This window comes from Myxocyprinus asiaticus, chromosome 5 (genome assembly GCF_019703515.2).
Source record: "Myxocyprinus asiaticus isolate MX2 ecotype Aquarium Trade chromosome 5, UBuf_Myxa_2, whole genome shotgun sequence".
NCBI lineage: Eukaryota > Metazoa > Chordata > Actinopteri > Cypriniformes > Catostomidae > Myxocyprinus > Myxocyprinus asiaticus.
In genome coordinates, this window is record NC_059348.1 from 56,445,214 (window position 1) to 56,456,491 (window position 11,278).

At 37.9% G+C, this 11,278-nt stretch overlaps 1 protein-coding gene across 1 annotated transcript in view; it reads right to left on the bottom strand.

Annotated features, from left to right (window-relative positions):
• Nucleotides 1-4,737: 4,737 nt before the first annotated feature.
• The window catches only part of LOC127441369 (MAU2 chromatid cohesion factor homolog), a 23,014-nt gene continuing 16,473 nt past the window's right edge, over nt 4,738-11,278 (bottom strand). The window contains exons 17-19 of the mRNA XM_051698704.1: nt 9,737-9,827; nt 9,420-9,547; nt 4,738-5,966 (exon numbers count right to left, since the gene is read on the bottom strand). Of these exons, the coding sequence (XP_051554664.1) occupies nt 5,892-5,966; nt 9,420-9,547; nt 9,737-9,827 (294 nt within the window). The 3' untranslated portion in view covers nt 4,738-5,891. The remainder of the gene's footprint in view (nt 5,967-9,419; nt 9,548-9,736; nt 9,828-11,278) is intronic.

An 11,278-nucleotide genomic window follows, 5' to 3' on the forward strand; every position in this document is an offset into this window, starting at 1 on the left:
CATAAATATTAGCCAAAATCAACCTTTACCCCTGAATTTCTGCTAAAACAATAATGACTCTTCCGAATTTATCTTTAATCTGTTTGAGACATTTGAATTGTAGATGTTTATTTATCAGTGTAATGACTCCCCTGCTCTTACTTGAGCCAGCACTAAAGAAAACATGTTCACCCCATGTCTTCCCAAATTTTTCAGCTTCCTGCAGGGAAATATGTGTTTCTTGAAGAAACACTATATCATATTTCTTATGTTTAAGAAAAGAAATAACCTTCCACATATATAACGACCACATTCCAACATTAGTGCGACAGTCAAACCCTGAATTTCCCCCCGAACAAAAAACATAGAAAAAAGAAAAACATGCGCATTAACCCCGTGCACGACAGCGCCAACGAAAACTCAAACGGTCCGTGTACGCCTACGAGAACCCCCGCAACAACTTTACCATCGGATTGCTCAAGTCCGGTGCTTCTATACACGTTTTGTGAGACAGAATTAAACAACAGAAAATTATCTATAAAACAAACCCAGCCAATAGGAGGCATAAGCACAAAGAACATGTAGATTCATTCACATAACTGTTCCGAAGGTGTGTTCCTTCACAAAACAAACTCCAGCCTCTAGGCGGAACCAGCACAAAAAAACTAAAACAAAGAAGGCGCCCAGTTCTTGGGCAGTCAAGTGAATGTCAGTCCCACTCAGCTGCATAGAGAGCATCACACAATAGCTTACTCATTCCATTGACTTTATGAAGGACAACGCTCGCTGTGGGCATGTAAATATTTAGTGGCCATCCTTAGTATCTATTCTCAGTTTGGCCGGGAACATCAGTGCAAAAGCGACCTTCCGCTGATGTAAGAGTTTCTTGTATTCCTTGAATCGATCACGTTTCTCTTGTCGAATTCGCAAAGTCTGGGAACAAGAAAATGCTGTAGTTTTTCCAAGAAAGCCTTCCTTTACTCCTCGCCTCGCGTAACACGAGATCTTTATCGGGTGATCTCAGAAATTTGGCCAGATCACCATATCTCTGCCTTCTTCGTTCAAAGGAATTCCAACAATTCGGACGTTGCTTCGCCAGTTATGATTTTCAAGGTCTTCCAACTTTTCCCAAATGCGCTACAAGTCTGTCTTGGTCACTAGCGGGTTAGCAGATAATTCCCTCTCAGATGACTCCAGATAATCGATCCGTTTCTCAGCATCCGACACTCTTGTAACCACCTCAATGAATTTCATCTCCATGGCAGTGATTGATCGATGTATTACAGCAAGATCCTCCAAGTCAGCAACGACCTTCGTCAGCATCACCGACATGCTCGACAGTTGACGCTGAATCTCTTTCACCACACCACCCAAATTGTTTTTTTTTTCCCGGGCTTGCGGCCTGTTTCTCAGGGGCTTCAGCTTGAGCACGTGTCTTTTAATGTCTCCAGAGCCTGAGGATTTTGAATTCTTTGACATTTAATTGTTTTTAGTCTGTAATAATACATAGTGAAGGATCAGATAGTCATGGTGTCAGACATTTATAGTGTTTCTACACATAAATGAGGGACACGAAGAGCATCTGCTGTTTATAAAGGCTAAAAGGACTTTTTTATTTTTCTGTTTTAATACAGTCTCATGATTTAATAGCCTATGTGTCTTGTTTGCTTTAATAACAGCATTCATATGTGGAAAACCTGATGATCATGTTCTCATGATCTGAGAATGTTCCAAAGCTTCAATATGACCGTCTGTAGATCAATGTCACTCATTTAATAAGTAGCCAAGAAATTGTGCTGAATTTGAAATATTTCTTTATTTTACGTCATAATGTTTAAAATCATAAAACTTTCTGGTCTGAGGATTAAATGAGGTAATCGTTCGGACTGTATTTTATACAGTAGCTACACCTTTGGAAAGCTACATTTTACAAAAACACACACAAGTGTCATGCTTTTAATCACAAGGGTCCCAACTGTCTAATCTTGTGTTTTTGGTGTTGTACAGTTCCATGTGAGTGATGTCAATGAACAGGAAGTGACCCTCCCAGTTCCCCTCAGCTCTGCTCACTATTTGGCAGGAAGTGATATGCCTTGCCTGTGACACCTCACACACATAATTAATATCAGTCTGTTTATTCTGCCTTCAGTTATAACACGTGTGTGTGAGGCTCATTTGGGCCTTGTGTCTGATCACTGTGTCACAGGAAACACTCGGCAGATTACAAATAAAGAAAGTCATGTGACCAGACTGACAACACTGACCTCAGAGCTGGCACCACACACAACACACACACACACTAACCTCTCCCAAGCTGTGTGTGTGTGTGTGTGTATCATGTCAAACTTTACAGACAATTACACTGGATGAATTCAGGTAAACTGGGCCACTTTTAGACTTTGTGTTGACTGTCATGAAGAGTTTTCCTGAATTCACCCTGTGTGTTGTTTGCTTACAAACACAGAAATGCCGTCAGAATGAACTGCAAAACACTGTACAGACATCATCATCATGCAATTACAATACATGTTCAATGAGTCAATGACAAATTCATAAAATGCAATTCACAAAGAACAATGACTTTACACCTTTACAATGATGAACATGTTTTCCATTTCTGAGTTCAACGGCATTTAGATTTTTTTTCTGGAGCTTAAAGTCCAAAAAGTCATGTGGTGTAACTGTCCAGAGACAGTAAAATAAAAGTCTAATTAAAGGAGTAGTTCACCCTTCAAAAAAATCTAATCATTTATTCACCCTCATGACATCCCAGATGTGTATGACTTTCTTTCTTCTGCAGAACACAAATGAAGATTTTTAGAAGAATATTTCAGCTCTGTAGGTCCATATAATGCAAGTGAATGTTGATCAGAACTTTGAAGCTCCAAAAAGCACATAAAGGCAGCATAAAAGTAATCCATACAACTCCAGTGGTTTAATCCATGTCTTCAGAAGTGATATGATAGGTGTGGGTGAGAAAAAGATCACTTTTATATTCTTCTTGTGTTTTTGGTGATTCACATTATTAGTGTATATCGCCCCCTACTGTGCAGGAGAAGAATTTATAATAAAAAAAGACTTAAATATTGATCTGTTTCTCACCCACACCTATCATATTACTTCTGAAGACATGGATTAAACCACTGGAGTCGTATGGATTACTTTTATGCTGCATTTATGTGCTTTTTGGAGCTTCAAAATTCTGATCAACATTCACTTGCATTGTATGGACCTACAGAGCTGAAATATTCTTCTAAAAATCTTCATTTGTGTTCTGCAGAAGAAAAAAAGTCACACACATCTGGGATGGCATGAGGGTGAATAAATGATGAGAGAATTTTCATTTTTGGGTGAACTGTCCCTTTAAAAAAAAAAAAAAAAAAAAAAAAAATTGGCATGAACAATATTTTAATATTTTAAATATTAAATATTTTAATATTTTAAAGTTTGGAATAATATTTTAATATTTCTTAAAAAAATAAGCTGTACATTTAAAAAAAAAAAATGTAAATTATGATTAATATTTGAAAAACGTTTGTCCACCAAATCAAAGTCATGTGGTGTAATCAACATGCAGGCCACCATTGTGTTGTCATGTGACAATAAAAAATAAAATCAAAAATCAAATATTTTGTCATTTTTATGAAAAGGCACATTTTGTTCCGGTCAAATGGTGTAACCCTGAGAAAACGTGACTCAAAACTTCATGATATTTGTACGGTCTATTTTTTTCTTTGAAACTTTTCTAAAATGAATGATTAAGTTGTGTACACTCGTGTATCCAAGATGCAAGGAAATATTTTAATACCTTTTAATGAATGGTTACACCACATGACATTTTTAAAGTCATTAAATCAATGTTTTGTCGAAAAAGCTATAAATGAATTTCATGAAACCAACATTGACACAAAGATTATATTTCTTGATTTAAACAATATTTTTAACAATCTTATGTGTCAATAATGCTGTAAATCTGTCGATCACACAAACACTATACGTTCATTATAAACATTACGTGCTCATGATAATAATTACGTTTTAATATTCATAAAATGTGTTTCTGAAGCATTCTTCATTTCTAGAATGACTTTATCAACATAAATCCTAATCAGCATACTGAATGAATCTCACAGAATTGCTCTTACAGTTCTCCAATTTTATTTAGAAAATGCAGATGATTTTGAGGTCGACAAAAACAAACAATATGAGAGTTTAAAAATACAGTTATTAGAGACAGTGTCTGAATATAACGAGCCGTTAACCTGCGATCACCTGCGAAATGAGCAGACAGCGGCCTTTCATGACATTTATACAAACAAATGCTTTCCCAAACCAAAATAATGACAAAGATCATAATATTGTTAAATGTGGTTTATAAATATTCAAACTTTACAAAATGTAATAAATGTATTTGTTAAAACTACAGAGGAAATGAAGAGGAAAAATCCCTTTAAGAGTAAAACATGAGACGGTGTCGAGACGTTCAGGAACAGAAATCAAGTGTTGAGCAGAAAACGAGACGGGGTTTGTGTCTATTTAAAATATGTTCAGTAAATGATCGTTGTAACATCCTGCACGGACCAAACGAGTGAACAATCAAAGCCAGTGTGAACGCAATGAACGATCTAAAGTGAAGAGCCGCTGGAAAGTCCAATCAACTCTTCACATTCATCCACACGTGGATTAAACGTCCGTCTCACAGCGCCTGGTCACATGACAGATGCACTTCCTCTGCTGTCTCATGAAACGTGTTATATTCTCCTGTATAATGATATTTGCATCTAATCTGTGGCTGAATTGCACAAAAACATGTCCATCTTTTTATTTCACCCTAAACTCAAAAAATCAAGGCATAAAAAATGAAGCTTATTTAAGGACATTTCCTCTGCATTCTCATTACTGTAATAAAACAATGAGATTATTTAAATCAGGCAGTACAACGAATACTACCATGATGCAGAAACATTATTATTTTATTTAATTTTTATGCTTGACAGTAATGGCTAAAAATGCGTTTAATTGTCATAAAAATAATGTCACAATGCAAAACAATCTTAATGGTCCTAAAACAAGCTTCATGTTCTATAAAATAAAAATAAAAAATTGATTTAGTGGTGAAATAAGAGTTGGACGTGTTCTTGAACAGGTTTCATGAGATTCACTCGTGCATCAACACACATTTAGAGTTACAAATGAAACAGCAGAATCGTGTTTAAGAAAATGTAGCATTTTAGTTGCACGTCTCAAACAGTTAAAAAAATATATGAACAACAAAATAATAATGTTAAAAGAACATTTGAAGACGTTTCTGAAACTGCATGAAAATGTCGTTCCATATGCACATACTAATAAACTAATGTACAGAAATGATGTCATCACTATTACTGGTTTGATGCTTTAGCTGCTCGTTTAAGCTGTCAATCACCCGATCACTAAATCTGTCCCTCTTATTATCGCTCCTCTGCTGGAGGGTTTATTAGTCCACCTCAGTTCCAATGAAACGCTTCCAAACACTTTCTACAGAAATCTACACGTGTTTGGACTCAGACTGCACAAAGACACGTCAATAAAAAGAAAAGTTAATGACGAACTCTCGGAGCAGAAACACTGCTGGTGTGATGGGTATACTCCACACTTAACAGAGTAATCCGGCTGCATTAATACCGCAGTAAATCAGCTTATTCGTGGTCACCTGTCAAGTGTTGATGTCCAGTTCCCTTCACCTGCCTCAAACACAATCAAATGATCCCAAAGACCAAAGGTGACTCTAAACCGTGAACGAGTTCAAATAAGTTAAAATCAGAATAATACAAGATAAAATGTGCATGTGACAGATGATGTGTGTGTTGAAGGCCTGTGACCTGTATGTACAGTGTGTGTGTGTGTGTGTGTGTGTGTGTGTGTGTGTGTGTTTAGAGAAGGCTGGCCAGGCTGGTTGTTGGTCCATTCTGCGCTTGAATCTGCACCGGTGGAAGGCCTTCTGTCCACTGCAACACAAACACACACAATAACACAGTAAATCAGCTTGTGTTTGTTTACTATCAGCATCTAAAATGAACACTCACTAAACGTGTGTGTTTGGCCAGTAAATATAAAGACTTAAATCGCATGTTGGGGTCTGTGTAGCTTAGTGATAAAGATGCTGACTATCACCCCTGGAGTCCAGGGTGTGCTGAGTGACTCCAGCCAGGTCTCCTAAGCAACCAAATTGGCCCGGTTGCTAGGGAGGGTAGAGTCACATGGGGTAACCTCCTCGTGGTCGCTATAATGTGGTTCTCGCTCTCGGTGGGGTGCGTGGCGAGTTGTGTGTGGATGCTGCGGAGAATAGCGTGAAGCCTCCACACACGCTACGTCTCCACGGTAACGCGCTCAACAAGTCACATGATAAGATGCGCGGATTGATGGTCTCAGACGCGGAGGGAACTGAGATTCGTCCTCCGCCACCCGGAGTCACTACGCCACCACGAGGACTTAGAGCACATTGGGAATTGGGCATCTGGTCCAAAATTGGGGAGAAAAAGACTTAAATAATTTACTCACCCTCATGCCATCCCAGATGTGTGTGACTTTCTTTCTTCTGCAGAACACAAATGAAGATTTTTATAAGAATATTTCAGCTCTGTTGGTCCATACAATGCAAGCGGATGGTGACCAGAACTTTGAAGCTCCAAAAAGCACATAAAGGCAGCATAAAAGTAATCCATAAGACTCCAGTGGTTTAATCCATGTCTTCAGACGTGATATGATAGGTGTGGGTGAGAAAGAGGTCAATCATTTTTTTTTTTAACGATAAATTCTCCTCCCTGCTCAGTGAATCTCCACTTTAACTTTTACTTTCTTCTTCTTGTGTTTTTGGCGATTCACATTCTTCATGCATATCGCCCCCTACTGAGCAGGGAGGAGAACTTATAATAAAAAAGGACTTAATTATTTCTCTCTCTCATGCACACATCATATCACTTCAGAAGACATGGATTACTTTTATGCTGCCTTTACGTGCTTTTTGGAGCTCCAAAGTTCTGGTCACCATTCACTTGTATTAGGCTAATGTTCAGACTGCAGGCAAATCAGATTTTTTCTCAAATCAGATATTTTCAGACAGACTGTCCGCACTATTAATTGCAAGTGATCAAATCAGATTTGCACGTTCAGACATAACCAACCTATCTGCATGGGTTGTTTGGTAATGATGTAGGCGTACCCACATGACGATGCTTTCAAAACAGATGCGGGAAAAATGGAGGTGCATCATCTCGCTCTCCAGATAAGCGCCCTGTCCAGTCACGGTGCAGAACTCCTCCGTCGCACAAGAAAAACTCAGCGATGGAGGAGACTGGTAAATGTTGTGATGTTCCGTGCTGCAGTCACGGCCGGCTTATGAATACTTCCGGCATTTCCGTCACCGATTTTTGACTTCATCGTTGTGTTTCGCATTAAGAGTGACACAAAAGACCATCTGTAATCCGATTTGAGCAGCCAGAGCATCCGGACTGAGATGCATCTGAAAAAAATCAGATTTAAATCACATTTGAAACCACCTCCCGATGTGGTTTGAATCAGATTCGGAAAAATCAGATTTCATGTGGTTTTTTGCTGTCCAGACTATCAAAACTCATCTGGATACAATCTGGATGTGCAAAAAATCTGATTTTTAGTGGCAGTCTGAACAAGGCCTAATATGGACCTACAGAGCAGAAATATTCTTCTAAAAATCTTCATTTGTGTTCTGCAGAAGAAAGAAAGTCATACACTTCTGGGATGACATGAGGGTGAGTAAATGATGAGAGAATTTTGACAGAACATTTTTTGGTGAACTGTCCCTTTAACTGCTTGTTAGCCGGTAACAAAACACACAATTTAAGAATAACAGTCTGACACGAGCGAGTATCACAAACTCTTTCAACATTTAATCACACACAGGATATGAATGACAGATATCTACAAGACTGTTTACACTAGTGAAAATGCTCCGTTTGTTCTATCAGTGATTACTTTTGCAATGGGAAAAACATGAATTCTTGAGATCAAAACTTTCAACTAGTAAAAACAATTATTGATATCTTTAACTGCATTTTCACTAGTAGAACCTCACAATGATGTGCCATTCACTCCTGTTCCAAATGCAGTTACAGATATCTATGATGTGACGTTCAGATATCTTATAACAAATTCATGTAAATTCATGTATTAAAGATATAAAGTTTTTTATAATAATGATAAAGCACTGGATGAAAAAGAAACAGAGCTGTTCTCATATTAAATTAATAATAAATTTTGGTCTAATCCTTTTCATTATATGTTCCCAGGATTTGGCGCAACCTTATTCATTTTTCATTTGAAATGTTTCCTTTTTGTTTTGGGGAGGAAAAAAAGCCTATCTAAGGACCTGAGATGGTGCAATAATCTCTATGAACAATGCATATTTTGGTTTGTTTGTTTGTGTTAAAATCATGTTTTTGTACTGTCCCTATACAAATAAATAAATAAATGAACAGAAATGAACATTGACGCTAGTGAACTCCAAATTAAAGTTCCTACATATGAGCATTTTTACTAATTGTAATTCAGTTGTTGATAAAAGGAATGGACATTTGCACTATAGTAACAATGTAACTAATGATATCAATAATGATCATTTTACTAGTGAGAAATACAAAACCAATATGTGTATTTGGAATGTTAATTAGTAAGAAATTAATTTGAGATATCTGTAATTGTATTTTGAACAGTTACTCTGACACACCTGATAATGAACCATTATTTCTGCATGACTTTTATTTTAAATATAAACTTCTGTCCTCATGACAACAGGACTGTTTAGTTCAGTGCAGGTGATTGTGTCATGTGACATCATGTATCGGAGTGAAACGGCACCTGACACGAACACACACACACATGATTTTATTCCTCATATTTTTGTTTCATAAACTTCTTGCATTTCCAACTATGACATCATTTTTTATATCAAAAATTAGCATTTTCACTAGTGAGAGTTTTATCATAAATATCTACAATTCACCTCCTGCACACGATTAAAAGTTGATTAAAGCGAATCAAATCAAACCTCTACTAAAGAAAACATCTGTCGCCACCCGTCAATCACGCGACTTTTAACGACTTAAACCTCAGAGGAAAATACTGAGGTTTATCCAGCATGACTGAAGTTTTATTTCTCCATATGTGGAATATTAAACGACCAAAACAGAAATATGAGAAATCAAATCACGATGATGTTTTCATGTCAGGTGCTCATGTTATCTATGATGCTGCGTGTGACACAATCACCTGCACTGTTTGACACTTATATACACAAGGACAAAAACAGCTACATGATCCTGTTGCCATGGGGACAAACGTAATGCAAATCAGTTTCATAGCTGGTCAGGTGTGAATGCTGGACTCTGTGTAACTGATGATAATGTAGTAGACGGTTGTCGTACAGTAATGAGGTTGTGTTCGGGCAGACTGCAGGCGGCGATGTGATCCTGCAGCAGCTGCTGTGAGAAGTTCTGGTGCATCTGCGCAGCTTCATGAGCATCCATTGAATTCCCGCAGGCTTTGTTCAGATCTGCAGATGAACACATGACAGTCGTTAAACACATTAACTCAAACCAACTGCAAAGTGAACAGTTTTTTAGTTAAATAGACAGCCTTAATAATGTACAACGTTCAAATATGTTACAAGAAAACAGTATTTCATCGGGCCTGTTCTGAGTGTGTTGTGGTAAACACTTATGTGATCACTGTGTGAACGCACCCTTCAGTAGAGCAGAAGACCAGAGCTGCACTGACATATCTGGAATCTTACTGGCCAACTGCATCGCTGGAACCACCATGTTGTTACTCTCCTGAACACAAACACACAGCTCATGTACAACATACTGCAGACACATAAACATTACGACACGTGAAACGAGCAACAGTAACTGTTTTGCGGATTCTATATCATTTTAACTGCCTCACAGTGTCTTTATAAAGTTGCATCACATTGTGACAGAATCAGAAAACAATCAGTGATGAAATGTGCAGCTCTAACTGCTCAGATCAGACTGAAACGATCAGGGATCAAAATAAACTTGACACTTGTCTGCAATGCTGGAATACACACAGACATAAACAACAATCATTTTTGCAGTTTAGATTTAATAAATGCTCTTTTTGAAGAGGAAGTTTTGAGTTCTAAACATTACAGTATGTTTTTATAGCACAATGAACTCTTTTTCAAATGATCATATCAATCATGATATGAGCAACCCTCTATGGACACGCTGGAGAAAGAATCAACAAGCAAGACTTTTGACAACATGTAAGCGTAGTGAAACTAAAAAAACTGAAAAAAGATATTAAACAAACCGAGAAGGGGGCATCATATAGACTGTATACAGTTGAAGTCAGAAGTTTACATACACTAAGTTAACTGTGCCTTTAAGCAGCTTGGAAAATTCCAGAAAATGATGTCAAGCCTTTATACAATTAGCCAGTTAGCTTCTGATAGGAGGTGTACTGAATTGGAGGTGTACCTGTGGATGTATTTTAAGGTCTACCTTCAAACTCAGTGTCTCTTTGCTTGACATCATGGGAAAATCAAAAGAAATCAGCCAAGACCTCAGAAAAAAAGATTATGGACCTCCACAAGTCTGGTTCACCCTTGGGAGCAATTTCCAAACACCTGAAGGTACCACGTTCATCTGTACAAACAATAGTACGCAAGTATAAACACCATGGGACCACACAGCCATCATACCGCTCAGGAAGGAGACGCATTCTGTCTCCTAGAGATGAACGTAGTTTGGTGCGAAAAGTGCAAATCAATCCCAGAACAACAGCAAAGGACCTTGTGAAGATGCTGGAGGAAACAGGTAGACAAGTATCTATATCCACAGTAAAACGAGTCCTATATCAACATAACCTGAAAGGCTGCTCAGCAAGGAAGAAGCCACTGCTCCAAAACTGCCATAAAAAAGCCAGACTACAGTTTGCAAGTGCACATGGGGACAAAGATCTTACTTTTTGGAGAAATGTCCTCTGGTCTGATGAAACAAAAGTTGAACCGTTTGGCCATAAAGACCATCGTAGGAAGTAAAGGAAAATTATGTGGATATACTGAAGCAACATCTCAAGACATCAGACAGGAAGTTAAAGCTCGGTCGCAAATGGGTCTTCCAAATGGACAATGACCCCAAGCATACCTCCAAAGTTGTGGCAAAATGGCTTAAGGACAACAAAGTCAAGGTATTGGAGTGTCCATCACAAAGCCCTGACCTCAATCTGATAGAACATTTGTGGGCAGAACTGAAAA